General features: G+C 39.5%; 1 protein-coding gene across 1 annotated transcript; it reads right to left on the reverse strand.

Moving 5' to 3' along the window:
* Positions 1-990: 990 nt before the first annotated feature.
* LDHB (lactate dehydrogenase B) lies at positions 991-24,295 on the reverse strand. Its single transcript, XM_032432730.1, has 8 exons — positions 23,727-24,295; positions 20,748-20,882; positions 13,131-13,248; positions 10,877-11,050; positions 9,081-9,254; positions 5,564-5,681; positions 3,491-3,614; positions 991-1,365 (listed from the first exon to the last, which is right to left on the reverse strand). Exons 2-8 carry the CDS (start codon positions 20,874-20,876, stop codon positions 1,198-1,200), a joined length of 1,005 nt encoding a protein of 334 aa, XP_032288621.1. The 5' UTR covers positions 20,877-20,882; positions 23,727-24,295; the 3' UTR covers positions 991-1,197.
* Positions 24,296-24,952: the final 657 nt, after the last annotated feature.

A 24,952-nucleotide genomic window follows, 5' to 3' on the forward strand; every position in this document is an offset into this window, starting at 1 on the left:
AGTGTTAGTTACTATTATGACTAAGTATTGTGCTGTGAGTTTTATATTTTCTCATTGAATTTACACAACACTCATCAAAGAGGTTCCATTGTTATCACTGTTCCATAGGTAAGAAAATTGAGGTCTGGGAGTGGCTAAGTAGGTAACTTGCCCCAACTCAGTTAATCAGTGATTGAACCTGCACTAAAACCCAGGTTTATCTGACGATTCCCACACTTTCAACACTACCTAAACTGACCCCTAAATATTATATGTAAGTTGGAAACTGTTAAAGGAAGTCTGCCTTAAGTCCCCCTCTTAACTCCCATATTATGCCGTGTCCCAGTAACCTGGATCTGGATAATTCAGCCCTAACTTTTATTTTTCTTCATTATCAAGAGGAACTAACTCCAACAATGTTAATTTCAATTTTATAAAACCCGTTCTTCCTCTAGAATTAAAATGGACTTCCTTATAAATGCCATCCATTGCCTCTAGTTCCATCTTTAGTTGCAGCCTTAAAATGGAAACCACAGAATTTTTAAGGGAGTGAAATGCTCTGTACATTAGAATGGTGGAAATATGTGATGATACATTTGTTCAAAGCCATGGAATATACATCACCAAGAGTGAACCCTGACATAAACTATGGACTTTGGGTGATAATGTTGTTTCATGGATTGTAACAAATGTACCATCTGGTGAATGACATTGAAACCATCAGGTGTGGGGCAAGCGGTGTATGGGAAATCACTGCACCTTCCTCTCAATTGTGTTGTAAACCTAAAATTGCTCTAAAAAATTACGTCTTTAAAAATAAAAGGGTAATCATATTCTCCGGACAACAATAAAATCATGGCATATACTGTGACAAAGAATGTTTGTGCTGTTTGGAGGGACAAATATAGAAAATGGAATATAGATAGAATTTAGGGCATTTTATGAGGGGGAAAATTATTTGAAATATTGACTGAAATCTTTGAGAAGTCACTAAAGAAAGAGTCCCAGAAATAGAAGCACACTGCAATAGTTAATTTTATTTGTTCAAGGGCTCATATTGCAAGCATTAAACCAAGCATGGGCTTTGATTTTGTGAGCCCAGATTCACATATTTAGGAAGATAAAAGCAAACTCTGATCCATGTATATGGATGAAAAACTAAAGGCTCACAGTTAATCACATCGTAGTTTTAAATTTCTACAGCCTAGAAGCCAGAAGTCACAGATCTTTTAGGTCTTTCTGGATGTCCCACAAGGTATCTGCACTTTTCTTGAGCTGGGCAACCTCATCATCCTTCAGCTTCTGGTTGATCACACTGGTTAAGCCCCGAGCGTTCAGGATACATGGAAGGCTCAGGAAGACTTCGTTCTCAATGCCATACATCCCCTGACAGAACAAGAGAAACAATTAGATTAAGAAATGAAATCATAGGGGCATCTGGGTGGCTCAGTCAGTTAAGTGTCTGCCTTTAGCTCAGGTCATGATCCCAGGGGGTCCTGGGATCGAGCCCCGCACTGGGCTCCCTGCTCAGCGGGGAGCCTGCTTCTCCCTCTGCCACTCCCTCTGCTTGCGCTCACTCGCTCTCTCATAAATAAGTACATAAATCTTAAAAAAAAAGAGAAAGAAATGAAATCATAGTAAGAATGATCACAGATCCCATGTTTAAACAGAAAGACATGTAGGAAATATAGTAAGCACAAGCTCATTCTTTAATTTTCAACACATACAGGCCCATGTTTTCCAAATACTTACATTCTGAATTTGATTTTATACATAGAATATGCAAATTCTATGTATAAAATTTTAAAAAGTAAGTATGGCAAAAATTGGATAACTGTTCTTAAAAAAAAGAGAGAAAGAAATGAAATCATAGTAAGAATGATCTGAGATCATGACCAGAGCTGAAACTAAGAGGCGGATGCTTAACCTACTGCACCACCCAGGGTGGACATTTTTAAGAGTAGAAATTTTTAAGAGCAGTAAGTTTTTTATTGAACTTATCGACACATCTCTGCTTGGATATACTTTAATAAAATTTACTATCTAAGTTTTCAAATTAAATTGCATTACAATGTGTTTCTTAATGGGCTGCTTTTCATGAAATCCTAAATTTTTAAAAAATTCTTTAGTTTAGGAGGGAATTTCAGGGGTAGCTGTCCAACTAGTCCAGAATAAGTAGTTGGAAGCCACTCAAAGGCAAGATTTCTAGAACATCCAAGAGTTGCTAAAAAAAATAGTACAATTTCCAAAACACTTTACCAGTTTCTATAAAGCATTTAATTTATTCACAGGGTCAATTTAACCATACAACTAATTGGATTATTTAATTATATTAAACAAGTTACTTTAATATATTTTTTAAACCTTTTTTATTTTTTTTAAGTTATACTCTTTTTTTTTTTTTTAAGATTTAATTTATTTATTTTTCAGAGAGAGAGAGAGAGAGATCACAGCAGGGGGAGGGGCAGGCAGAGGGAGAAGCAGGCTTCCCGTTGAGCAGGGAGCCCTATGTAGGGCTCGATCCCAGGACCCTGGGATCATGACCTGGGCCGAAGGCAGATGCTTAACTGACTGAGCCACCCAGGTGACCCCAAACCTTTCTTAAAAAGTGTAGTTATTTTTAGTAATCTCTACACCCAAAGTGGGGCTCGAGCTCATGACACTGAGATCAAGAGTCACATGTTCTTCCTCCTGAGCCAGCCAGCCACCCCTATTTTTTCAACTTTTAATTCCAAAATTTTTGCACATACACCAAAGTAGAGATAAACAAATTCCAAATATGCACTCCAAGACTGAGCAGTTATCCAATTTTTGCCATACTTACTTTTTAAAATTTTGCTATAGTATTAAAAAAAAAAAAAAAACAAAAACACCTGACACCACACTTTATCAAATACTTCTATACCTTTCTCTTTTGCATGTTTCTTTTAATCTACTGCATTTTCCCCTTACATTTTCACCCCTGCCATTGACTTATGGAAAATCAGTTATCTTATACAATATTTTAATACAATCTTAATTTTATTGAAAAATAATGAATTTCTACTTAAGTATCATAGCTTTTTCTTTTAAAGATTTTATTTATTTGAGAGAGAGCACGCGCATGAGTGGGGAGCCTGATTGGGGCCCGATCCCAGGATCCCAAGATCATAACCTGAGCTGACGGCAGACACTTAACCGACTGAGCCACCCAGGTGCCCCTATTTTATAGCTTTTAAATTGAACTAAATTTACTAAGGTATCAAGTACTGCATCAAAGACAATCTATAGAATAATATCCCAACTTGAAATAAAACTATTATGCTTATTCAAATAATATATATTTTGAAAATGTGTCACAAAAGACTCAAGAGTTAATATTTAATTTGCCACAGTATACAAGGGAGAAAAGAGAGAAGTTTCCACAAAACTTTGAGATTCAGAAAAAAGCAGACTGAGACCATCTTGTCCTTCTTTAAATATATTCGAAGAATAGAATACTAGAAATTATATTTGTAACAGTTTATCTTACCTTCACCATTGTTGACACTGGATGAATCCTGGATAGATTTTTCAACATGGATTCAATGAGATCAGCCACACTTAATCCAATAGCCCAGTTGGTATATCCTTTTAGCTTGATGACTTCGTAGGCACTAAAGAAAGAAAAAAATCATAAAAGAGATCATTGAAATCAGACTCAGTAGTTATTGAAACTGGACCCTTTGGGTTTGACTTATACTCTCTTGTTAAACTGTGTACTCTTCAGTAAGCCTTTCTTATCTCAGTGTCCTCTTTTGTAAAATAAGGATAGCAATGGTATCTATTTTATAAGCTTGTTAAATGAGTTAACATATATGTAAAATATTTAGAATTGGAAACACTACCTAGTAGGCTCTATATGAATGCTGTGATAAATTTAAATAGATTATTGAGGGGCCCCTGGGTGGTACAGTAGATTAAGGATCCAACTCTTGGTTTCAGCTCTAGTCATGATCTCAGGGTTTTGAGATCAAGACCCGGGTTGGGCTCAGAGCTCAGCAAGTCTGCTGGAGTTTCTCTCTCTCCCTCTGCCCCTCCCCATGCTCACTCTCTCTCTAAAATAAACAAATAAATCTTAAAACAAAATAGCTTATTATATGCATGAATATTTATAAAGTCAGTGGTAAAAACATACTTTTTTCCAACCAATCTTCAAATTCATTAACATGAGTATTTCCAAAGTTATTAATGAAATCAGGAAACAATGAAAATAGAAGGACCTTCACATTCTAAGGACAAAATATACCTTGATTTTGAGGTCCCACTTAGTACTGTCACCTAAAATACGATGACCAACTAACCTAACAGCAGAGTGAAGATGGTACCTTGCCTGTTAATTTTCTGAACATAAATTTTACACCTTGAAACCCACAAAGGCCCTGGTCCTTAAGAGGTAGCAGGAGTAACCAAAATAAGAATTTAGGAAATTGGGATTTAATGCAATCACTGGATAGAAAACCTTGGGCATGTTGCATTACCTGAGTGAGTCCTAGTTTTCTCATTTGTAAAATAAAGGGATTAATTAATGAAATGCTAAGGACCCTTTCACATTTTTAAACAATCTTTCCCTCCATGCACAGGTCAAATTCCAGAAAAAAAAAAAACAAAAACCATTACATTTAAACTAAGCAAAACAATTCCATGTTTGAGAAAGTCTTAGAACAATTCTCTGCAAATAATAATAGCTGATGTTTATGGAATGCTCACCAGCATTGTGTCTGTGTTTTTACTCAATTTTTATAGTAATTCTATTATCATATGACTTTAGAGAGGACAAAGCTGAGATTCAACTTAAAAGTTAATTGGCTTCTGTAAGTGCCAGTGTCATGATTTGAATTCAAGCCCGTATTCTTTACTCTATTCCACAATACCTTATTTTATAAGCATGAAGGTCACAGGAAAAAGTAAAAAAGAGGGAAAAAGGAAAAAGAAAAAAGAGGGCGGCATCTTTAGTTGGGTGTGGAAAGGTAAATACAGCACAGCTTTAACACTTTTAGTAATCAATCAGCAAGTACTTATTTTAGGCAATTATGAGACTAAAAGTGTCCAGGTTCTAGGCAAGTCAACCTTATTTATCAGTAAGAGGCAATGTGAAAGCCTTTCTCACTTGTTAATTCCATGTTTTGCTCCTGTCCCCTATATAATAGGATTTTTCCAGAAAAACATTTGCTTTCCCTACCGGGGACTTATATCGTAGGTTTGACCAATAAAGTTAGTCTTGTTTGCTTCAGAAGAGAACAGCTGCATGTTTACTACATATTTTTAAAAATATTTTATTATTTATTTGAGAGAGAGTGAGAGAGAACAAGCGAGAGCATGAGCTCGGGGAGAGGCAAATGGAGAGGGAGAGGCAGACTCCCTAGTAAGCAAGGAGCCTGATGCGGGGCTCGATCCCAGGACCCTGAGATCATGACCTGAGCCAAAGGCAGATGCTTAATGGACTGAGCCACCCAGGCGCCCTGCATGTTTACTATATTAAGAGCTTACCTGAGCAGGCAGTCATGGAAATTGTTGACAATATTATCTAGATAAAATTAATCATCTTAAGCCCCCTTCCACTTACCTTTCCACCACCATCTTATGCACTTCCTTCCAATTTTCACTGTCGTTGTCTGTTCCCATTTCTGGATTCAGTTCCTGAAGAGAAACACCTGCCACATTCACTCCACTCCACACAGCCACTGGAGAAAAAGGATAAACATGTCATGTATTTCTGACATGATTTTAAAAAATCTTTTATTCTGTTAGTTCAGATTTCACCTCCTTGAGGCAAGTTACTGAATACCCGCTGGAGCTGCTCCAAAGACAACTGACCCAGTCTACTTTCCCCCAAAGGCTGACACGTGCTTTCAAACAGTCACACAGCTGACATTTTACCTTTCAACCATTTTGGTGCCAAACAAAATTGTTGTGTCATACTCACGGAGAATATGAAATTCTTTGCCTCCCACTAGATTTGTGAAATCACAAGGGCTTCTAGTTCTGGACTATCTTAAACTTTTGATTTGAGAAATTTTTCACTTCACTCCTCATTTTTTTTATATAAAGCCCTTTCTTCTGGAGTGAAGTAAAAAAATAAATAAATAAATAAAATAAAATAAATAAAAAAAATTCTAGGGTAAGATCCAAATATACTCCAGTTATCTCTTTTCATTCCCCAAGTCCAGTCTATCTCTCGAAACAAACTCCATGTAGTAACTACAGTGAATTTTTCTGGTCTTAACTGGATTGAATATTTCTTTCCAAGAATACCTCCAGAGGCACAGCAAAGGTGTTCTCTAACATCAACTGTGTCTTTTGGAGGGCTTGATGCATCCGAACACCCTTACTTATTCTTAATACCTTCTAACCCAGCCAAAAGTATATATTGAAGATGCAGGTATACAAAAATGAATAAGGACATGTTCTGTGCTGTGGATGAGTTCAGAATTTACTGGGATAAACAGGCAAAGGACACTAAAGCAATGGGATGAGCTACCACAGGGGTATGGAGAAAGCATAATAAAACACAAATTAAGAATTTACTTAAATTAGGGGCAAAGGGATATCAGGAAGAGCTACAAAAAAATAGGCATTTGAATTGGACCTTGAAATATAAGTATGGTTCCTCTAATGTATGGACCTTTAGAGAAGAGCATTGTAAACTCAGTAAACAGGAGCAAAAGCATGGGGTAAAGTCTAGTATGGCTAAAACCGGCTATGAAGGGCAAAGCTGCCCATGGCCAACTAAGACTCTCTTCTAAGTCCACAACTTTTGAGAATTCAGGCTAGTTTGATAAAACTATGAATCTACATAAACATGCCAGGGTTGAGCACGGTTTCATTCTCTTTCATTTCATGTACACAATACAGGTCAATGTGGAAATAGGAAAAACGGTGTTTTGGAAAAAAATGACACAGTGATGAGTGAATGGAAGACTGGATAGGAGTCAGAAGACATGATTCTAGTTGTAGTTGTGCCGCTAATTAGCTAAAGGATCTTTAACAAGCCACTAGCCACTATGCCTGCTTTGCCTCATTTTTTTCTTGATTATAACACAAGCCTTAAACTAGAGGACATGTAATATCACCTCCAGATCTGTGGTTCTAATAACGGTACAATTGTAATAACTAGCATTGACTGAACTTTTGCTGCACACTAGACATTGAGTTTTTTATATAGGACATAAATTCAAACAAATCCTTGGATATTAGGAACTCTTGAACAATGTGGCACAATATGCCTGAAAAAAAATTAGCATTATTCTATAAAATAACACAGATGCAATAGTTCTAAGACCAAAGTCTTATATAATAGCAAACTCTTTACTAAAATCATATTACACACCCTCATTAAAATCAAAAGAATATTTACACCTAAACCTTTTAAGGAAAAAATAGTTCCTCGCATATAAGGCAGATATGAATTTAGTAAAATAAAAATTATCGTTATTATTAAAGTGTTTTGGATAATTATAGTTTTACACCATTAGCCATTCAATGTATTTTCGTTTAATAAATAGGCTTAAGAGTTATAAGATACAATCAGAATTGTTCATAAATGTTTTTACATAAAATTGTTTGGAACAGAAATATTAATTTATTTTTAAAAAATTTCTTTAAAGTTTATTTTTTTTTTAGTAATCTCTACACCCAACATGGGGCCTGAACTCATGACCACAAGATCAAGAGGCACATGCTCTTCTGACTGAGCCAGCTAGGTGCACCATGGAACAGAAATATTAACTTAAATGAAAAGAGAGACATTAACGTAAATAAATGGTGTTTTAACTGTTTCTTTTTTTTTTTTGAAGATTTTATTTATTTATGAGAGAGAGAGAGAGAGAGAGAGTAGGGGGGTGGAGCAGAGAGGGAGAAGCAGGCTCCCTACTGAGCACAGAGCCTGACATGAGGCTCCATCCCATAACCCTGAGATCATGACCTGAGCCGAAATCAAGAATCGGATGATTAATCAACTGAGCCACCCAGGTGCCCCTTAACTGTTTTAAAACAAAGTATTATAAAAGAAATAGAAGCGCAATATAACTTCAATGTTGGTCTTTTTACAATGATTAATTTATGTCCAACAATTTTATTTAAATTCCTAAAGAACATATTTGAGGTATTTTCCAAATGGTCTCTTACTACTTAAATGACTGATAGTTATTAATGGTTTATTAAAAATCAGATTTCATTTACTTTATCCTTTTTTTTTTTTTTAAATAGGCTCCATGGTCCAATATGGGGCTTTAACTCAACATCCTGAGATTAAGAGTCAGATAGATGCCCTACCACTGAGCCAGCCAGGTGCCCCAAAATCAGAGTTCATTTAAAGCAAGATTTATTTTACACTATAAAATAGTAGATACTGGTTATGTAAAACCTTTTGTTACCCAATTTATTCCCACTTCAATAAACATGATAGATATAATACCTATGTTCCCTGGAAAGACCTAGAAGCAGAGATATACCAGGAGCATGAGCATGAGCACACCTATGTCCAGATCTTGGTTTCTAAACACCATTCCCCTTAGAAAGAAACAGGGCTCATTGGAGAAAGAGATGCTCTAGTGCAGAGAAATGGGAAGGATAACACCAATATGGCACACTTTATTGTCCCAGAGACCAGGGCTCAAGAAATGCTGGGACATGTCAAAAAGACACAGGAGCCAGTCTGAAGAGCCTGTTACTTGCCAAATCTGGAACAATTTCTGCATTACAAAGATGGTAAAAGAACATTTGTGGAATAAAATAAAAATCTGAGTGCACATTGATATAAATGAATACATAAATGAGGAAGAGAAAGCTTTCTTTTACAGTAGAATACAATAAATATAGAAGAAATGACTGAATATTGTGTCTGACAACTATCATAGTAGTAACTTACTTAATCAAGAATTATCAATGGATACTAAACTTAGTAGGCAAAAAATTGGTGAGGACTATATACATATTTACCTAGTCACTATCAAAGTATTCTCCCCCAAATTGCTTATTTGTAATGTGAAGTTATGTGAAAATAATGTAAAATTAAAAAAATTCAGAATGACAAGAATAATACCATAACTACACATTAGAATATTATGTTTTTTTTTCCTTACCACTTGAATCGCCATGTTCTCCCAAAATCCATCCATGGCAGCTGCTGGGATGAATGCCAAGTTTTTCAGCCATAAGATAGCGAAATCTAGCAGAATCCAGATTACACCCACTTCCAATTACACGGTGCTTGGGTAGTCCACTTAGTTTCCAGGTAACATATGTGAGAATATCCACTAAAACGTTTAGAAATAATATATGTAAGTAAATCAAAACTGATTTCAACTGCTGTGTCAATTAGCAGGTGCTCTAGCTTCCTCCTTCCCAACTTTTCCAGCCTGAGATGTAGCCATTAAGACGTGAATACTCTGACTTTACACAGTTCAGAGATTATGGAGGGAAGAGAACCCACGGTCGCATAAGTTCCTTCTGATTGTAATGTTCCATAATGGTAATGACCATCATCATAACCCAAAAGCCCTGGGTTACTAAATTACTAAGGCATACTACTATAAAATTTTCCTGGGCACAACATACTATTCAGTAAGCAATTGTGGTAATACAAGGGACTTACATTTTGTAGCATTTAATGAAAGGACCTCTATGATAGAACTTTTATTCTGGTGTGGCACGCCCTGAGACTTCAAAGAGTAAAACCTGCTGGGCTAGACAGAATCACAGCACTTATAGGCTAAACCATCAAAAGGAGAAAATGCGCATACAAGGAAGGCAAGAGGTTAATCTCGCAGTCTCCACCTCCACACATATATAGACACTGGTTAAGGTATTTTAAGGTCCTTTTGGACTGGGTATTATAAACCTCTTCCTTGGCAACTTTGATTCAGTGGGCGTGACTCCCTGGGGAGTTGAGACTTTGAAGTTATACCTGGAAAGTTGTATAATGAGCTAATGTCTGTCTGTCTCAGGCTCGGGATGCAGCAACTTCCCAAATGCCAGCTATTTGTCACTCTTGCTCCAAGTCTATCTGCCACTATGTATTTACAAGAAGTTTTATATACAAGACTGAGCTATTTACTAACCCCCAATGCAGGACTGCAGAGAATAATACTAAAATAATCTGTCCTGGCCGGCTCTCAATTCTCAATATTCCATAAACCAAGGATCCCTGGTTCTGATTCACAATCTTTCTCTATGTGAAGTGTCAGAGACAGTTTTACCACTTTATCAATGTATCTACTATGCTCACCAATAAACAGTCTGTTTGGTGGCAAATTATAGACAAAAGAAGTGTGAAATAGAGTGAAGTCTGACTATTTTGGTTAAATAATGCAATTCTTTCTAACCGGAAGTTTTAATGTTTATTCTGCAAATGTTGATTTAGCAAAAAAGCAACTTTTAAGTTCTAACATTTGGCATGAGCATGTTATTTGTCCATCAATAGTCTATTTCTATCTTTCAAATTGGACTGATTAACGGCTTTTAGACTATTCTCAAATTCAACGCTCCTAGAATACACTTTTTGGCCAACAGAAGATCAAAAATGCTAAAATGTTTCTTACAAATTGAAGCCACATTTAAACGTTTCATTACACATTCCAGGATAATCTTCCTAGAAAATTTAAAAAGCTTCTAGGCTCTACAACAAACTGATGAAACAAACAGTTGCAACTGTTTTATATATAACTCTTCTCACATTTTTAAACATTTGGCCCGGGACTCTGCCATTTGTTTTGCAAACACCACTCTTTTGCGGCCAGTAACAGAAGACACGAGAATTGCTTCTGCTAGTAAATCCTAGAAAAGAATCTTTAAAAGCCAAATAACGAAATAAAACAGACACCCTAAACATTTAACTTCACAGGAGCAAACCTTAAAACAATTCTTGTTAATAAAATACCTGGGTTGGAAACCACAATTAGGATACAATCAGGACTGTACTTGACTATCTGCGGAATAATGAATTTGAAGACATTAACATTCCTCTGCACCAGATTGAGCCGGCTCTCTCCTTCCTGCTGGCGGACTCCCGCAGTCACCACCACAATCTTAGAATTGGCAGTCACAGAGTAATCTTGAAGGAGAGGGGGGGAAAAAGGTACTTTAAATACAACTCTTCATCAAAATATATTATCTATAGTTGAAAACAGAGCTACCATATGATCCAGCAATTGCACTACGGGGTATTTACCCCAAAGATACAAATGTAGGGATCCGAAGGGGTACGTGCACCCCAATCTTTATAGCAGCAATGTCCACAATAGCCAAACTATGGAAAGAGCAAAGATGTCCATCAACAGATGAATGGATAAAGAAGATGTGGTGTATATATATACAATGGAATATTATACAGCCATCAAAAGGAACGAGAGCTTGCCATTTGCAACGATGTGGATAGAACTGGAGGGTATTATGCTGAGCGAAATAAGTCAATCAGAGAAAGACATGTATCATATGACCTCACTGATATGAGGAATTCTTAATCTCAGGAAACAAACTGAGGGTTGCTGGAGTGGTGGGTGGTGGGAGGGATAGGGTGGCTGGGTGATAGACATTGGGGAGGGTATGTGCTATGGTGAGTGCTGTGAATTGTGCAAGACTGTTGAATCACAGATCTGTACCTCTGAAATAAATAATACATTATATGTTAAAAAAAAAAAGAAGAAGAAGAAGATAGCAGGAGGGGAAGAATGAAGGGGGGGAAATCGGAGGGGGAGATGAACCATGAGAGACGATGGACTCTGAAATACAAACTGAGGGTTCTAGAGGGGAGGGGGGTGGGAGGATGGGTTAGCCTGGTGATGGGTATTAAAGAGGGCACGTACTGAATGGAGCACTGGGTGTTATACGCAAACAATGAATCATTGAACACTACATCAAAAACTAATGATGTAATGTATGGTGATTAACATAACATAATAATAAAAAATATATATATTATCTATGATATGCTCCAGAAACCTAAACATCCATAAGCTTCTAGAACTTATGAAAGTATTATATACAAGAACTACTTACGTAAGAATTATGTATGCAAGAATTCCGTTATTATAATTATATTATAATTATAAGGCTTTGAAATATAATGCTCTTCTCAAGAGAAATGGCTTCGTCCTTTTTGAGTTACACAGAGCTAATCCAACCATGAAACTAGCTCAAAGAATGGACCAAGGAAATAAAGAGGGCCCTTTCTGGCTAAGAAATTCAAAATGCTATTGACTTTAAAATATTCGATTGCTAGTAATTTGATGATAAAACATAAACAGTGAGTCCAAAGTCCAGCAGGGACCCCTCCAACAAAAAAAAGGACTTAAGGACACTTCTAGGCTTATGTTAATCCAATCTATGAAGGGGAAGGAAAGCAAAGAAGTGTTTATTCTTGGCTAGAAACTGATTTCTAATACTCAGTATTTTAAGGAAGCCTATTCACTTTTAGCAGTTGAGTTTCTCTGGAAAATATTTTTTCCTCAAGGAAGTGTGTCACTTCCCAAAATATAGATATTATGACCTAATGTGATCATCAGATGCAATAGCTATGGATGAGTCACATAATAAACTATATTGTAAGTGACTTTTGATAGTTATTTGTACCTTTTATTAGTTTCCTCCCCATACCATGGGGAAGACCTACCTCTCATAGGTTTGTTGTGAAATGAGGTAAAATGTGAGATTCAAAGATTTCCTAGTACCCAGAATGCTAATAATTCAATGAATAACAGCCAGTAGGAAGAGGAGGAGGAATTATTTTGAGGTCCACATTTCTATCTTTAGACACAGCCCTGCTATGGTGGTAGTATCACTGCATAAATGTGCTCATCCAGAACAGAGACAGCTAGAGTATGAATTTTATTTAGCTTCTTTAAAGCACTCAAATTACTTTGTGCAAATATTTTTTGGAGTCTAAAACATTCCTGTTCTCAGACACACGTAAACAAGCATTATGATGTGATTTCCTAAAGTATTATGTGTCAAATGTGTGGAAGTCACGTGGGAAGCTTATATGGGGGTAATATTTGCGTTTGTCCTCAAGGATGAAATTGGAGGGAGAAGGAAAGAAAAACCGTCAATATTAGATTCACCAGGATGGAAGACTAATTTTATAGGAGAGCAAGGGCATCTACTATTAGATCACTCTGGGCATGAAATGTAACTACCTTTATCTGCCACAATTTTAGGTGTCTGAAGAAATAAGCTCCCATGTTGCAGATCCATCATTTCTCCTTTGAGTTTATCTTCTAAAACATCCACAAGGGCAAGTTCATCAGCCAGAGACTAGAAATACAAGAACAGGGGTTAGTACCCTAAGCCACTCTAGCACACCTTAGCTCACAACCCAACACAGAGACCCTTTATTTATGTATGTATGTATGTATGTACTTAAACACAGGGCTTAAACTCATGACTCTGAGATCAGGACCTGAGATGAGACCTAAGTTGGGATTGAGCCACCCAGACGCCCCCTAGAGACCCTTTTAAAACGGCTAAGCACCAAGTGTTAAAAACCTTGAGAATTTTACCATGGAGTTAGGTGTGCTCTTTAAACAACTGCATGAGAAAGTCTTGAATGAACTATTAGTATTTAACACACTGATTTTTCTAAATTTCACCTTCTAGTACTCAACTAGGATTCAACGATCATGATACAAATCACTTTAAGAGTATGTAGACGAAGATTCCTCATGAAACCAACAGTTCAATAGTGGTCTCAGGATAAGTCTTCCCATGAATGAGGGGTGGTGGACTCACCCAGACCCAGAATCCACCTTGGGCAGTGTCCATCCCTGAAATCACCTCCAGTCTGGAGGGTTTTTCAGAGGGCAGATTTGGTTTAAACCATCAATAGTTTGAGCAAATAGTAGGATTTGAAGCCTGAACGCCTCAGGTTGGATTGAGCCAACTTGCATGTCTTGATGGGGGAAAGGAAGGGGTATCCTACGGATGGTGGGGTCCAGGACCAGCAGATTCTCCTGTGATCAACCCAAGTCTCTGAGCTCTCTTGTTTTCTATTACAGTTGTCATCCTCTGCCACTCATTCAAAATAAAGGTCTAAATCAACAAATACACTATTTAATCTTGATCTAGAGTCATAATTTAACATATTCTATAAAATGTTTTATATGTAACATGTCTTATTTTTGTATGTTCTCTATATCTCTACGTGAAGAGTGGGAGAAAACAAAACCTTTACAGTCATATACAGTACTCTCTTTGGCAAGTATTTGAACTCTTTCTGTAAAAATAAGGGAGGGGGGATAGGTTGTCAGTCTAGATGCATCCAAACAACCTTTCAGCTTTGAAATTCCATTATCTTACGGAAACACATTAATTTGCAAAATTTATAGAAAGTAGTTATCCCTCTTACTGAAATTTCACTAGAGTCCTTGCCTTTACTGTTTTTAGGGCTATTAGCAAAATAATTAGCTTAATAGGATATATCAATACTGAAGCCCACTTAAAAATGAAGATACCTCTTCTAAGGATAGTGTGATCAGCTATATAGGAGAGGCTTGTTCATAGGAAAAGGGTAGGTAATTAGGTTCAGAGGCACTTTGAAGGAAATGGTAGAGTAGCTAGGGTGTAACAGGACGGATCTCGAAGGCACTGACCAGCAGAGGGAGAAGCCGGTAAGAAAACCTGACCTACTTTAGTTTGCTGGCCAAAGCAGATCCCATTCCCTGTGGGAGCCAAGAGGTGAGCACTGTCCAGACCTCGAATACCAGTGGCTTGCTAGTCTCAAGAAGTGAGTTATAATAGGCTTGCTTGTGAGTTTCTGAGACTCGAGCCTCCAAATGTGCTCTCACTTCCAAGCAACAGATTTACTTCTACAATGACCATTTCGTGAGCTGGGGATTACTTAGCAACTGTTTCCTCATTTCCACACATATCAAATACTGGCATTAACTTCCACAAGTTTTATTTAAAAACATGTTTTGATACTTTTTAAATGGTATTGTTCCTCTGCATCCTCTGACAAGATCACACAAACCTTATTTGTGTTTTTTAAACCCTAGGTTGGGGGCGCCTGGGTGGCTCAGTTGGTTAAGCGTCTGCCCTCAGCTCAGATCATGATCCCAGGGTCCTGGGATCGAGCCCTGCATCAGGCTCCCTGCTCAGTGGGGAGCCTGCTTCTCCCTCTCCCTCTGCTGATCCCCCTGCTTGTGCTCTCTCTCCTGCTGTCAAATAACTAAAAATCTTTATGAAAAATAAACCCTAGATTAGTACACTATAACTTAATAATAGCCATCATGTTCTGTCAAGGTACTGAGCACTAGGAATATCACTCTTATTTTAGTCATATAACATGTGTGCTGCTAAAGTCAGCATGGCAAAACAATTTTGGGCTTAAGTGGAAAAGGATGTCACAGGATCTGAGATCCTGTCTTTTGTTTCAGCCAGTGGGTGTGGAGAATTGGCTGACAAGTGCATCCTCAGCTGACAAGGAAGGAAGAGATCCAGCACTTGAAAAAAATAATTGTAGCACTGAATTTAGCTGCATCTGCACAACTGAATATCCTCCAAGTGTGGAGGCAGGCAACACAGAAGATGTATGACTAAGTGTCAGCACTGTTGTCTGACTGAAATAAATCTCCTTCGGTATTCCTACGCAGGTTTCCCCCGCTATCCTAAAGTAGAATGTTCCTACCAAACCTTTTGCAAGCAGCAATGGCATAAAGCAGAAGCAGCAATTACCATTAATTTATATGGGAAATTTTTGAAAATTCTCAGATCCCAATAACCTCTCTTAGGCTTTTCTTTCCTTTTTTTTTTTAAATAGTATTGTGTTTTGGGGGCACCTGGGTGGCTCAGTCGTTAAGCGTCTGCCTTCGGCTCAGGTCATGATCCCAGAGTCCTGGGATCGAGCCCCACATCGGGCTCCCTGCTCTGCGGGAAGCCTGCTTCTCCCTCTCCCACTCCCCCTGCTTGTGTTCCCTCTCTCGCTGTCTCTCTCTCTCTGTCAAATAAATAAATAAAATCTTTAAAGAAAAAAAAAATAGTATTGTGTTTTTAATTTCAAATTCCACATGTTCATTCCTGATACCATAGAAAAGCAAATTGACTTTTTTCTTAAGATTTTATTTATTTATTTGACAGAGAGAGTGCACACAGGGGGAGCGGGAGAGGGAGAAGCAGACTCCTGCTGAGCAGCAAGCACGATGCGGGGCTCGATCCCAGGACCTGAGCCGAAGGCAGACGCTTAACTGACTGAGCCACCCAGGTGCCCCTCTCTTAGGCTTTTCTGATACCTTAAGACACATCTTGCTAACAGATGCACAAAATAAACTGACGTAAAGCAAGATGCTTCCGCAGGTCAAAGCTCCTGCAGCCTCATGCTGAGACTCGGAGTGTGTGCAGTTACCTCCTGGGGAAGGAGTCTGGTGGGGCCCCTCCCACTGCTTGGGGTGTGTGCTGCCTCCATAAGAAAATAAACTCTGGCTGCGTTTTGCTTTTTACCCTTTTGAGGTAAAAGGGAAAATCCTCCTGGGATTTCTTTTGGTTAGCGAAATAGCTACTTATGGGGGGTCTTCAGTAAAAGCAAAGTGGCGGAACATGAGCTTTCAAAAAGCAGGTGTTTATATATACCTGTAATGTATATATACCTGATTGTATTGAATACCTGTATTGTAAAGCCTGTGAATCCACTTACCCTGTAAACATACTCAAAGTAGTTTGAAACAGCAAGGCTTAAGGTCAGGTAGAAGGCAAGAACATCACTGTTGAACCTGACCACTTGTTTAACATACAACAAAAATATCTTTTAATCTAAAGTCCTACCTACATGGACCAGAGGTGGCCCTATTTGCCTCCTGACCCTCTTAGCCAATAAATTACTACCACCGATGCCTTAGCATTTGATCGTTGCATTTTTATATCCAAGTGTTTCATCTGCATGAAATTTTGTGGGAGGAAAAGGTGTAACTCTTTCCAAATAATGAACTAAACAGACAAGCACCTTTTATTCAGTGATGTGTGGAATGCCACTTCTATCATATTATTAAATACTGTTTGGGCCTTTTTCTGGGCTTTCAGTCCGTTTTATTAATCTGTCAATTCTTATACAAAGACAAAATTTTAATTACATCCTACTTTTAAGCCAAGGCCTGCACGGCTAAAACTACTTCACAGTCGGTCTATAGTTACACTGCTCTGAAGAGCCTTCTTAGGCTGCGTCTCTGCCACAAGAATGTGGCTAGTCGACCTGAGTGAGGACAGAGACTCAAAGGCAGCGGGACATGGGCCAATGGTTTATGATAACCTCAGAGCCCCCTCTTCACAGCCAAAATGCAGAGCCTGTGATGGGTAGTAGGACAGGAATCATACCTGGCAATAGAAGCCACGAGAAAGGAAAAGCCATGATTAAAATTTGACAAAATATAAGTGATTATTAGGAATAGCAGAAGGATTTATTTACATAACACATACTTATTACTAAATGCACCCGACATTACTCTACTAATTAGGAACATAGTCCTGAACAAATTTGGCAAAGTCCCTTCTCTCATGGAATGTCCCAGAAAGGGAATAGGAATTAAGCGAACCATTTCAGATGATTTTTGACAGTGACAGTGCTACAAAGACCATGAGGCAGGATGACGTTTAAAGTTCCCAGGAAGGAAGTTTACTTGGACAGTCAGCGACTGTCTGCCTACAAAGCTGTGATACGAAAGAGGAAGAAGTCAACTCTGATGGTCTAGGGTAGGACGTTCCAGGTGAAAGAAAAATGTAAGGAAAAGGGTTTTAAGCAGAAATGAGCGAGGTATTTTGGAGAAGGAGGGCAGGTGGCAAACGATGAAGTCAGAGCCGGTAAAGGTGCTGCTGGTACTGTGTGAACGGCGCCCCCTGGAGTTGTGCACTGCACCACCTTGCTCGGAGACAGGCAGGAGGCATCTGTGACGTCTCAGATTTTGATGTACACCTACAGTCTATGTGTCCCGTGAAACTACTGGAAAGTTTAAGTACAGGAGCTACAGTTTCTATCAAAGCTTACGATGGTTCATCTGAAGGCAATGAGGCTGGGGAGAGTGGGCAAGAGAAGCAAATGTAACTGAGTTTTTGTAGTGATGGGACATTGTATTGGGGGCCTCAGATGCCTTCTCGGGCCTGGGAAAGGTGTGGGCCTCCTCAACCTCTATCTCTGATGCCCCAGCTTGGCTCACTTCCTGGGGAGAAAGCAATGTGTACTCCCTGTAAAGCATACCAGTCCATGATGGACTCAAAGACCGGATCAGGAACTTAGTAGCTCTATGGGATCTTCACCCAGTGGCTTAACCTTTCTAGTCTGTTTCTTTCCAACAGTAATATACAGATGACAATACCCCACCAGCTTTTGGGAAGGAGTAAATGGAGTAATACGTAAACCCCCAACAGAGTAGGGCACTGTTATTTTCCTTCCTCTGTGAAACTAATAGGGTTTATAATCCCTGAACATTAATAACAATTTTGAAGCACTTTAATCTTCACCCATTAAAATAAGATTTAAACATTTTTAATTAGTACAATGGTCTTTGAGCAAGGCAGTCATTCCCTCACGGCATCTAAATTGGAAGATTCCTACTGTGTTAGCAGCAGGGTCTATTCTCTCAAGCACCTGAATTGGGCCAAAGTATTACATAACACGAGTACAGCCGCAAGTTTATTTACCGAAGACGATTTTAAGTTAACAATGAAAACCACAGAGGTACTCCTTATAGAGTCATGATAAATTAGATGTACTTTCCTGCAATGTCTGAAGTTTGAGATTAGCAGGAGAAAAGAAATATCTTTAGCTAGTATTTCACTAACACCTTGATTATTTTTTAACTGCCTAGATACTAGTTTGGAATAAAAAGAAACTGGAGCCAATACAGATAGGAGGCCAGAGCCTGGGTTCAAAATACAGCTTTATGGGGGTGCCTCACTGGCTCAGGCGGTAGAGCATGCAACGTTGATCTTAGGGTTGAGAGTTCGAGCCCCTCGTTGGGGGTAGAATTTACTTAAAAAAAAAAAATTAAATTAAAAAACAAAAAACAAAATACAGCTCTACTACTTCAGCTGTGTGACTGTGGGCAGGCTGCTTAATTTCTTTATACCTCAGCTACCTCATCTGAAACAGGATATGAACACTTCCCATTCTGAGGTTGTTGTTTAAAATGAAGGCTTTCATTAAAGCACTTCCACCGTGGTATACATTCAATAAATGTTTTAAAAGAAATGTAAGCTGGAATATTTTTCATTTTCATTGGCATGAACAGTGAGCACTAAATTATGATTACTTAAATTCCCTGGGATTTGGGAAACAGCTATTATAAATAAGCACCCAGTCAATACTAGCTAGAAAAAAAAATGCAAAAGAGTAAAACCTTCATCGGTGTGTACTATATATTTTAGTTGATTTCTGATAGCTTTTTCTCAGTAAAGACTTAAAACTTGCTCCTTGATAATTTAAGCTTTGCAAACAGAAACATACTTGGCGAGGCATTTATTCAGGCAGCCTTCAGATATGGCATAAAGGGACAGTGTCCTCTACTGAAGGCAAAGCGGCCATTTTTTTAGGGGGGCAGGGTTCCTACACTTAAAGCAGCCTTTAAAAAGATCAAGGAATCAATTCAGTGAGGTAAATAATTTAAAGGGCCTCTTTCCTCAAAAGTCCTTGGAGACTAAAAAAAGCGATGGCCTGACCTACATGGGGTGTACACAGAAGGCAAGCCGGAAGTCTGTGGAGGTATACAGAAAAAAAGTCTGCAGCAGTGGAAGGTGCTAGCAGCATGACATCAGTGTTAAATCTCCCGATGCTGAGAACTGCGCTGATTATGCGAGAATTCATGTCCGATTAGGAAATGGGCTCTGAAGGACTTAGGTCATTTCCACAACCTCGCAGAGCCCTTGTGCAGATTATTTATTAATTATAGAGGGTAAAGGGAACTTTGCAGTGGAGAAATGCTGCACTCATCACTTCAACCCAGGGCGCCTTGGGCATCACCAGGAATAAGAAAAAGTGGAACATCACGTGCCCCTACTGTGATGCCATCACCTAGTCATAACCCCACCCCAACATTTCACCTGAACCTAATCACAAGGAAACATCAGACCAACATAAATTGAGGGACATTCTACATAACGGACTTGCACCCTACAAAAATGTCAATGACGTGAGAGACAAAGAAAGCTGAGTAACAGCTCCACATTAAAGAAGAATGAAAGAGACATGACAAGTATATAAAAGATATGATTCTGGATTGGGGTGGAAACAGATATAAGAAACTATAAAACAGGTGGGAGAATTTTAACTCTAGGTACTGTATATTAGATATTAGTATTATATCAATGTTAACTTCCCCGAGTGTAGTAATTCTATTGTGGTCATATAGGGAGAGTGTTCTCAGTAAATACGTGCTCATGTACTTAAAGGTGAAGTGTCATGATGTCTATAACTTATTTAAAATTATTGTTCAGGGAACGGGGCACCTGGGTGGCTCAGTCAGTTGACCTGCCTTCCGCTCAGGTCATGATCTCAGGGTCCTGGGATTGAGTCCCGCGTCAGGCTCCCTGCTCAACAGGGAGTCCACTTCTCCCTCTCCCTCTGCCCCTCCCCCCTACTTGTGTGCTCTCTCTCTCTTACTCTCATGCGTGCGCATGCGCACGTGCTCTCTAATAAATAAATAAAATCTTTAAAAAATAAATAAACTTGTTCAGGAAAAAAAAAAATCTTTTAAAGATACAATAAAATCCTGGTGTGCCTAAAGAGATTGTATACATAAACTGGAATTATCATGTCTGGTGTTCTTGAAATGTACCTTTCCCAGAATGCTGATGGCACACGCCATACCAACTTGTCCAACACCCACTACAGTGATCTTATTGTTTGGGACGGTTGCCTCTTCTTCTGCAACTGGTGCAATCAGTTTTTCCTTAAGAGTTGCCATTGTGCCCTGCAAGAAAAGAATCAAAACCTTATACAAACACCCACATATAAAACCCAAAGAGAATAATCCATAAAATGTTACTGTTGCAATTTTGAACTACAGCACAGTTGAAAATGAGCCTAATGATATTCTCCAGCACAAAATATATTTTAAAGAACCAGGTAACCCACTTAATGGAGAATTTAATTAAAACAAAAACTTCCACGAAGCCATTAGAATTTGGGTTCTTCTCTTCAGCCTAGGATTCTGTGTAGTATTTAACAAATTATAACAATTTTGTCTTGTGGCTCTTCATTTATTGGCCAAAAGACATGAATATTTACATGTAGATTAGCCCACTTTTTTCCATTCCCCTCATAAAGAACTTCTATGTAACTATGCAAACTAAATTAGAGCCCTGTACTAACCCATATTTAAGCTCAGTTTAAAAGAGTTAATAGCCAGTTATGAATATAATTTCTACTACTAATGGTTATTATCACTCTTTGAAGATAGGGACTGGTTCTTCTACTTTAAGTCTTACTTAAAACCGGTCACAGTGTACTAGACATATAATGTATACTTCATAAATACGGTGACATGAAAATGGTGATGAATGTTGACGCAAAATCTTCAGAAATATTACTCTAGATTCCATTCAGTGTACCTTGGAAGCTAACTGGAAGGTGGGCACACACTTAATACATTTTCCTTTCAGGCAGTCACATTAGGGGAATATCAACCTTTGAATCAGCTTCTTTCCAGCCATTAAAAAAAAAAAAAAAAAAAGGAAGAAAAGAAAACCTGTTGGAAAACATTCCATATACTAACACCAAATTTATCTGTGCCATCAGATAATCAGGTACATTTTCTGGATAACTAAAATGGCAAAAGTTACTGAATTAATGAAAGAACCTTCATAATGCCATGGCAATTTTGTACACAAAATAGACTGCCCTGCCTTAAACAGAGAGGGTACAGGTCATAATTAAGCCCTTTCTTCCTATTTAAGTATCACATAATTGTCACCCATTATTATTTTCGTTTTCCCTTTACTTTTTATAGCTATTTCAAATTATGCCCAGCTTTCTAGTCTCCTTTTTGTTTCTCATTTGCAATGGACTAAATAACAGAAGTTTACTAGTTTAGTAACTGTATGTTAAGTAAGAGTTTGGAAGGCTCCAAATTGGAATAAAGTACTTGAATTTAGACACAACTATGTAACAACTATTTTGTTCTATAGCTATTTTTCCACCAAAAAATACTGCCCCCCCCCATCTGTAGGAACTAAATTTAGAGATGACTTTGCAGAGTCCATCTGCAGTCTTCTCACGAACGCTAAGAAATGGGCAGCCCAGCGCAACAGCCTCCACAAATGGCCCGACAGAGAAATTCACACACGTCCTGCATTCTGAGCAGAATCAGAAGACTGCCGAGATACAAGCTGCATATTTTTTCTCCATTAAGTCTATTTTCGTTAGCTGGTTTAAGATCCTCATAGACAGAATCCAATAAGCGGTGGAAAACAAAAATCCAGAAATGGTCGCTATATACACATTAGTCCTTCGGACAGACCTTCTAAAGTAATTCTGGAACCTTCAGAAACCACAGTTAGAGGCTCAAGCCAGTACATATTTTCTTTCAGATCTTGCTGGAGGAAAGTGCTTAAAAATTTTTTTCTTTAATAGAGTTATAAGAAATTAGAAAAAAATGTTTTCTATTATATATGCAGGACTGTGCCTCGATCCGAGTGTTGGCTGCAGGGGAAAAGACTGGAAAACAGGGCCAAAATCTCCGATTCTCGGTCCTCTCCATCCCCCTCAGGTCCAGCGCCCCCGCCTGGGGGAAGGGAGAGAGATTCCCCCGCCTCCCTGCGGATGTAAATCGTTAGAAATGAGCCAACGAACTAGGGCCTTAAGTTCAGGAACAAAGACCCTCTTTGCAGACTACCCCCCCCCCCCCCGATTTTCACCTTGTAAAAAGCCAGGTTTTGCCATCTGATTCCCCCACTAACCAAGTGTCAGCTCTCCCGCTCTCCGCGGCCCCCTCTCCCCAGGCCCTAATTGCAGCTGGGGTCGCTCGCCGCCCACAGGCCACCTTTCTCTGCAGGCTGCCCGAGGCGAGAGCAGCCGGTCACAAGGGAGGGCAGCCACCATAGCTCTCCCGGGAGAAGGTCTCTAGGGAAAATTCCAGACCTTCCTTACTCTCAACACCCAAGGCTGGCCAAGTAAACACGGCACCCGAAGCATCAAGAAAAGAGGCCAGAAAAGAAGGGGCCTGTATCCGGGCAAAACTGGAGCGCAAGGCCAAACCTGCAGATCATCCGTTACCCGCATCCCCGCAGAAGCAGGGGCACTTGTCCATTACCCTGGAAGTAGATTCCAACACCCAGGCTCCAGACCTGCCAGCCCTCACAGGGTACTCGGTTTCCTCTCCCGCCCCTAGCTCCTCAATTCCTCAAGCACGTGTCCGGGGTCCCGCCAGCAGGCACGGGGTGGGGGTGGGGGGTTGAGGTGATGCGGCCGCCATAAACCCATCAAGGACATGCAGAACCCCGGTTTTAGCTGCAAATACAAGTCTCCCTCCCTGATACAGCACAGGCTGGAGGCGAGCTCCGTGGCGGGGAGGACAAGGCCTGGGGCGCAATGGCAGCCCCTTCGCTCCGCCTTCGGTTCCCCAGAGGAGGGCACGGCCTGCCGCCCCAAACCCTGGGAGTGAATCAAGGCCCGAGTCCGGATGCTCGGGGCTAAAGGCCCCAGAAAGCAGAAGTCCTTCTTGGTCCTTTCTCCAGTGTTGCTACGAAAGGACTCCCCTACACGTCCCACCCGGGTGCCCGCGAACCCGGATTCAGGCGCCTGGGCTGAAACCTACCAGAGAGAACCCGCGGGGAGAGTCGCGCGAAGAAGACAATGTTAGCTGCGTGCGTCTCCTCGGGCGCGGGATCTGCAAGGAGAGAGGAGGAGGCGGGGCCCACGCACTCCGCAGCCTCTTAGCTTCCTCTATTGTGATTGGAAACCCGATCACCGCCTACCCCTCCCCTCGGCTCGCTCAATCCCCTTCAAGGACAAGGGCTCAAGTGTGCACACGCTTTCTCCCTGCCCACAGGAGGAGGTCACCTTCTGATGGCAAGGGCGGTCTCAGCTCTACAGCCTCTCTCGGCTTACAGACTTCAACACAGAGGCCCCGTTATTTCTTAAAACTTGCCCAGCTTTGACTGTTTGGGACTCTCATGCTCTCGCTTGGATACATTTAGTCCAAATAGAAATAAATTTTATTTTGCATTCCAGGTCAGCTTTAGAGGACCACTGTTCTTCGCCGAGATGTTGGTGGCATGTCACCTTGGAATAGTACTGGTGCTTTTGAATGTTTTGAAAAATAAAACTGAACTTTCAGTTTTCACCATCTTGGTTATAAAGTTCATTTGGTACAACAATGACTCCCCCCCCAACCTTAATTCAGCAAACACCCATTGATTTCCTACTAGTTGTCTGACAAGATCAGTGAGGCCTAGTGACTGCCTTTTGAAGTTCCTCAACAAATCTGTATGCTCTCAAAGGGCAGGCTTTCCCCTCAAGGAAAGATAATGGGGTAAGATGCATTCGTTTTCTCTGTCAGTTTCTGAGCAACTCCAAGGCTGAAAGGTATCGTTCATCCTGTGTTTTTAACACCCAGCGCAGTGCCTCCTACAATAAGGTGTTGGTCAATGAATGATTAAGCAGTGGGAGGCATCCTGAAGATTCAGCTTCATTTGTGCTGTGTGTTTGTTTGTTTTAATTAAAATGCTTTCAGGAAGAACAAACACCCTGGATGTGAAAAGGAAGTTTTTTGTGTTTGTTTTTATGTAAATGGTTATTAATCCTATAATTGCTGCTTTCATTTCATTTTTGTGCCAGGCGTTGAAGGTACAAAGCTGAATATAACACTATCCTCCCCCCCCCCATGCTCCCAGTTCAAAAGAAACAAGTAGGCAAATACTTTTAATTAGAATACAATGTGATAGGTGGTAATAGAGATTTGCTTAAAATACAATAAAAATTCAGAGACAAGCCACTAAGAAAGGGGTGTGTCTAGAGGAATTGAAAAAACCTCAAACTTTC

This window comes from Phoca vitulina, unplaced genomic scaffold, assembly GCF_004348235.1.
Source record: "Phoca vitulina isolate PV1807 unplaced genomic scaffold, GSC_HSeal_1.0 scaffold49, whole genome shotgun sequence".
NCBI lineage: Eukaryota > Metazoa > Chordata > Mammalia > Carnivora > Phocidae > Phoca > Phoca vitulina.